At 45.8% G+C, this 6,321-nt stretch overlaps 1 protein-coding gene across 1 annotated transcript; it reads left to right on the forward strand.

Moving 5' to 3' along the window:
* Positions 1-666: 666 nt before the first annotated feature.
* LOC102107317 (phospholipase A2 inhibitor NAI) lies at positions 667-6,087 on the forward strand. Its single transcript, XM_005530386.3, has 5 exons — positions 667-795; positions 1,832-1,948; positions 3,413-3,562; positions 3,705-3,845; positions 5,709-6,087. Exons 1-5 carry the CDS (start codon positions 747-749, stop codon positions 5,933-5,935), a joined length of 684 nt encoding a protein of 227 aa, XP_005530443.2. The 5' UTR covers positions 667-746; the 3' UTR covers positions 5,936-6,087.
* The last annotated feature ends 234 nt before the right edge of the window (positions 6,088-6,321 follow it).

The raw sequence follows: 6,321 nt of genomic DNA on the forward strand, positions 1-6,321 counted from the left end.
TGCTGACTTGGTTTAATTTAAAGCCCAGAAGGACAATAGGAGACTTCCTTACCAACATCCAAGTGTTTTATATCAAAACACAAACCCTGGAGTACTGGCTTTGCTGCCCTGACGCATTCAACCCCGAGAACTCTTGACTGAGCCCGTTCCAAGCTGTGCTTTGGCAGTCATTTTGCAAAATTAAGCAGCACTCTAGCCTGGAGAGGAAGCTCACTGCTTTGACACTATCTGCTTTCTCTCTACTCCAGGCATGAGAGCTCCTGACTCTATGATGGAAATGTCGAAATGGGAAACCAGCCATCAAAAACTCAGCCACAGGGGAATTTCCTGGCTGGTCCTTGCTACACTTTGCTTCTTTGGCTCTAATAGTGAGAGCACAACAGGATTTTTGAAATGGTTTCCTCTCTATCATTTATATGGACAGCAGAGGCTGAACGTTGTTCGAAGTCTTTACCAGAGAATACCTGGCATCACCAGGAAAGCCAGTCTTACCCCACAGGAAGCACACTCTAAACAGGGGAAAAACAAGGAGCATCACTCATGTGAAAAAAAAGGCAAAACCTGTGCTTTAAAAGAAAAAGTAAGCACTGGTGTTTGTGCTCAGCAGTATATATTATTGTTCAGAAAACTTCCCCAACCTCTACTTCCCCAAAAGAGCCCCTTTCCTTCTGTTTATAAAGCTGTTGTGGCACACAGTGCTTTGTGGGGAAAGACTTGGCAGCTCCCTGTGCTTACATCCCATCAGCATGAGAGTAACCCTTGGACTCAGCTTCCTCCTGGCTTTCCTGGATCCAGGTGAGTTTTTCACTGGGGTTATGAGACATGAAAGAGGTCTGGGAATGTGGTGCTTTATGTATAAGGTTATTCCTGCTGTCTGAGCCATAAACCCCCCTCATCTTGGGGGATTTGCACTGCAGAGGGGTAAGAGTGACCAGTTTTGAGGGATCTTTGGTCCTATAAGCCAATGTGCAGATGAAGGTGTTGGCATTTACAACATGAGCTCGCAGTCTGATTTTCTGTGGTGCTCACTGGTGATAAAGCCAGGACAGCCATCAGAGTGACTCATGTTACCCTGAGGCTGCCAGACCTTTGGAAAGTTGAATCAATCTCCAGGCTCATTTATTTTACTCACGTCCAGGGCTGTGTGACATTTTGGACATAATGTCATCTCAGCCATCCTTCAGCTCTGCTCCAGAAAAGCACAGCTGTCTTGGAGGTCTTGGGTCACAGTTGATGCCATTGCCACTGCAAGGTGCTTTAGTTGGCACCTGGGTTTAGGGAAGTGACACATGCCCTGGACCTGTTAATCTACATGCTGGACCCTTATGGTTATGTGTCATGGAAGATGTCCTATTTGTCCTCTGTTGAAATACATTATTCCTTTCTAAGTGTTTCCTGATGAGTATCTGATATTCTGGTCTGCCTAAAGTGTTCCAGCAGGTATCTGGTGAGGTGGTTTCACCTAATGCCTACAAAGAGATGTATAAAGAATTAATGCTTACAAAGGAAGTCTCCAGTTTGTACAGAGTACAGCCAGTACCTGCTGGCAGCTCTTGCTCCCGAACCACTTGGGTGCCCTTATTCATTGCAAAGAGAGAATCTGGGGTCTGTGAATCCAGGACACCAGAGTGCCTGCCAGGATGAAGGGGTTTGTAGGGCTGCTGTCATCAGCAGCTCCAGGCAAAGCCCAACACATATTGCACAACGGAACAGGAAAAATAAGAGAAGAGAAATGTAAAAAGTGCTGATTAGTGCTGAAATCAAATATCAGTGAAAGGGGAAGTGAGATCCCTTATGACTGCTTCTCAGGAATGTGTCCTCCTCTCCCCAGGGACCTGCCTCCAGTGTGAGATATGTCACAGCATGGGAAAAAGCTGCTCTGGTCCCAAGAAAACCTGCACTGGTGGTGAAGACACCTGTGGCATTATTCTGCATGAGGTCCTAATAGGTGAGACATCCTCTAAGCCAGTGTGGCTTTCAGAATGGGGCTGGCTGGGGGACCTGTCTCTCTCCCCACTTCTATCACTGGTAGTATGGGCCATCCTTGGATAACCTGCTCATTTTGATTTTACTGACAGACTACCCAGAGATCAGGATAGTCTGGGATAGGAAAAGCTCTTTATTCCTCTATTTTGAGAAGTAGTTTTCTACTGGGAGGGTTTGGTTCTTGAGTTGTTGAGGGAAGGATCAAAACCTCATAGTGGAAGGAGACACTGGCTTTTAATTCTGGCTAAGGTGAGTAGTTGAGTCAGGAAGTTGAGAGACTAACCCATGATCTAAGCTGCTGACATCTAGTACTGGGGGTGCCCTGGTAACACATGGAGAAAGAAGCTTGCCTGTCCTCAAGCAGGTATGGGGACACCATGCAACCATGCAGTGCCACCAGGGCTGAGCTATCACCTTATCATCATAATCACCATCCTCATCAATCAGTTTAGGCTGGAGGAAACCTTCAAGATCATCTGGTTTCAAACCCCCTGCTCTGGGCAGGGAGGCCTTCCACTAGACCAGGTTGCTTAGAACCCCATCCAGCCTGGCCTAGAACACTGCCAGAGATGGGAGACATCCACAGCTTCTCCTGGCAACTTGTTCCAGTGTCTCACCACCCTCACTGTCAAGAATTTCTTCTTAATATCTAATCTTAGTCTACCTTTTTCAGTCTGAAGCCATTCCCTCTAGTCCTATTAGTTCATGTCCTTGTAAAAAGCCCCTCACCAGCTCTCTTGCAGCTCCTTTAGGCACTGGAAGTTGATATAAGGTCACCTCGGAGCCTGCTCCTCTCCAGGCTGAACAACCCAAACTCTTTCAGCTTGTCCTCAAAGGAAATGTTGTTATCTAGTAACCATGTCCCCTGTGGTTAAGTCAAAGCTGGTGCTGAGCCCTGACACAGCTGGACACTCAGTAGTGTTAGAGGCATGGCCTCAGTCATTGCTCAGCCTTAGTGGTGTCATTGTTGCCTTTTAGACTGGAGTCTGGCTCGTGTCCTACCTGTGTTGGTGCTGGCAGCTCCAATGCCCACCTCCTTCTGCTAGTGCACCTACCCTTCATCCTTCAAGCACTTCAGCAGACTCAGTTCAGCTGTTCTGCTCCCCTTTACACTTTTTGGGCTTGGCTGATGGGGTAGACCAGACTTGCTTGTGTCACGATGCTTGTGGCTGTGATGGGCTGTGCACTCTGCAGATTTTACGCAGGCTGAGCAACCCTGTGCAGTGGGTCAGAGGCACGTGTCACACCATCATCTCTGCAGATGGGGTATCCTGGCTCACTGGTGATGCTTCTCAGCTCAGTCCCTCTCAGGTGATGTCCCTCTCAGGCCCTGGGACAGCTGCCTAGAAGTTGGTACAGGAACTAATGGGAGGGGAAGGGAATTACTGTGTTGAGCAAATTGGCTCTGCCTTCTGCTTCACAACAGGGGGAATGTCCATCTCTTCATCCATCAAGTCCTGCCTGCCATCCCACATCTGCCACCTTGGTCCTGTCACAGTGAACTATGGGAAGGTGAAAGCAAAGAGCCACTTGGTTTGCTGCACGGGCGATGACTGTCAGACCACCTCTGTGTCATGTAAACTCTTTATTTTCCTTATAGCCTCTCCCTTTTCTGTCTGATCCATCCCATGGTGAGGCCTTCCAGGCTAAGCCATCACCTGGGTTATTCCTCTCATTCCCTCACTGAAGCCAACTACAGTCCATGTTTTTCATTCCAGTGCCACCAGATAATGATGTGCCCAATGGATACCAGTGTCCTGCCTGCTACAGCGTGGACTCCTTTCAGTGTGGTAATGAAGTTGTAAACTGCACTGGATCTGAAGACCAATGTGTTGACCTTGCTGGGTTAATGAATACTGGTAACTGCCTATTATTTGGGGCTGTTTTTCATCTTCTCAGTAAAATGGGAAAAACTAGTCTAAGATAAAGCACTACTGAGATAAAAATGGGCAAAAGGTGTGAAATAAAAAAAGAGGAAGATACAAGGAACTTAAAGCTGAAAACTGAAAACTTCAAGCTGATCAAAGGGCAGGCATTATTTTTCTTTCCTTCTTCCCAATCATGTATGGATAATTGCTGGAATTCCTGATAACATAGCATAACTGAGATGAAGAGTGGAACTGGTTTCTTGGGGCAATCTGGTATAAAGGTGTATAATAAGCTTGACCAAGCCTCTGAACTAGCTACGATGTATGAGGGTGAATCCGGATCTAAGTCAGCTGTGAGCTCAGAGGAGGTTCAGATGGAGCTTTGCTGAAACACTGCTTTCCCATGGGGGAAGTCACTAGGGACAAGACACTGTTGCAGTGGTGCTTCTGCATGAAGAAAGCTGGGAATCTCTCCCCTGCCTTGAAGTCCAGCCTTTGAACAGCTCCATCAGAAATCTTTTCCCCACTCAGATCCTGTAATTAGAAAGAGGAAAGTAGACAGCAGTTTTTCTGGTCACCCTCCTTTCCACCTCTGCTGCAGGTAAAAGACTTCCACCTTTCATGGCACACCTGTGTTCCAGCAGGCAGGAAAAAACCCATGGAAATAAAGGGCAGAAACACCAGCTGTGGAAGCAGACTGCAAAACAATTATCTTGTTTATATGGTTATGGATGAAGTTCCTTTGAGTTGATAATATTACTAGGTGATGATGTGATGCCTGAAGATCCTTCCTATGGACTTTATTAATGTGCTGTCCAAACCCTGAATTAAATCATGTTTCACAGAGACAACATGAAGGAAAACAGGAATTTTCATAGTCACAGCAATGAAAATAGAGTGGCAAAATTAATTCAGTGTACCACTGAAATAAAACATAGTCTTGTCTTAACTTGATTGATCAGCCACTGTGAATGGAGAAGGCCTGTGCAGTGTGATAATCTGTGCAGAGAAAGCAGCAGTGTAGGGGAGGACAGGAAGGTGAGGAACTAGTGAAGTGCCTTTATATGTTATTTGTATTTGAGATAAAATTGTCCAGCAAAGTATTCCAGACACCCATAGCCTGCACAGCAGAGACATATGAAAAGTATCAGCAAAAGGAGAAACAGGAGCAAGAATATCTGAATGTGGAGTTAGGCACTCAGCACCTGCTCAGGTCTCCTCTTGTGGTAAATGCTCCTGTGGTGGCAAAGGACAAGTTCAGGTTTCAGCAGACCTGTCAGTAGGTTTCCCTCTTGGTTTGGCTAAAATCCTATAAAGCCTTCGAGAATTAATTCCTCTTAATAAATGGCTCAGGCTGTATTGTCCTTGAGACCTCTCAACTCCATGTCAAACCTGACTGAGAGAAAGTCACCCAGTTTGAGTGTCCTGAGAGGGTCAGAGAAAGGAGGGGACAATGAATACCTGGCGTACTGTTACACAGCCCTGGTTTCTTTAGGAAGGCAAAGTTTGGCCAGAAGAATCTTTAAACATGAGAAAAAAAGCTACTTAAGACATTTTCACTTTTTAAATTTAAATGCTTAGAGTTTTTAAAAGTCATCTTTATTTAGCAGAAAGAAAGGAGACAAACCTTAAACCATTTTTATTTCAAGTCAACCAAAATGGCCTTGCTGTTTCATCAGCTTTGTTCAGGGGATGGGAACGGACAGGGCTGGTTGGTTTGGAACCAACGGGATATAATGAATGGGCAGTTCTTAGGTTGGAAATGGGGACTGCACTGACCAGGGTGGGAATAATCCAGTCTGGGACTGTATCCCCTGATGCATGGCATGTATTTCTTGTATTTCTCCTGCATAGGTGGACTGTCTCTGAAAGCTGCCATGAAGGGTTGCACCACCATTTCTGAATGCAATATGGTAGGAGATGGAAAAAACAGCCTGGGGATGATGGACATAAAGTTGAAACGGTTCCATTGCAGACCAGCATCTGCCATGTACAGCGTGGTGTTTGCTGGGGCTGCCCCTCCACACATGACCTTCCTTCCTATCCTGTCAGGATTCATCCTGGAGAAGGTACTTTTCTGACTGTCACTGGTGCTGGGTTGAGCAAAACCCACAGCAAACTCCAGCAGTGGTTTGCAACTTAGTCCTTTTTGCTGTACCTTCTTCTGTATGGGGATTTTATTTTCAGATTAGCCCTTCTTTTATATTTTCACAGAATAAAGACATCAATTACACTTCTTTTGTTTCCTCATTGATTTAATCTCATTTAAATCTTCATCAGTTCAATTGTGGTTGGTTTTGTGTTGCATTGTCTCAGTGCTTTGTCCACACTGGGACCATATGAGACTGTGTGAGGTCTTCAAACCCTGCACAGGAAGTGGGAGCTCTCAACACTGCCCTGGAGTTTACATCCACTATCTCAGTGTAAGTGGCAACTTACAAAGCCACTTTTCCAGAATCTGAAAAGG

Source organism: Pseudopodoces humilis, chromosome 4 (genome assembly GCF_049639895.1).
Source record: "Pseudopodoces humilis isolate 2021_Gansu_Grassland_sample_001 chromosome 4, ASM4963989v1, whole genome shotgun sequence".
In the NCBI taxonomy this organism is placed as follows: domain Eukaryota; kingdom Metazoa; phylum Chordata; class Aves; order Passeriformes; family Paridae; genus Pseudopodoces; species Pseudopodoces humilis.

Excerpts from the sequence above, each read along its gene's own strand:
- LOC102107317 (XM_005530386.3), top strand. The coding sequence starts at position 747 with ATGAGAGTAACCCTTGGACTCAGCTTCCTCCTGGCTTTCCTGGATCCA. Across the intron at positions 1,949-3,412 it reads TCTGCATGAGGTCCTAATAG|GGGGAATGTCCATCTCTTCA; the intron begins GTGAGACATCCT and ends GCTTCACAACAG. Across the intron at positions 3,563-3,704 it reads TCAGACCACCTCTGTGTCAT|TGCCACCAGATAATGATGTG; the intron begins GTAAACTCTTTA and ends TTTTCATTCCAG.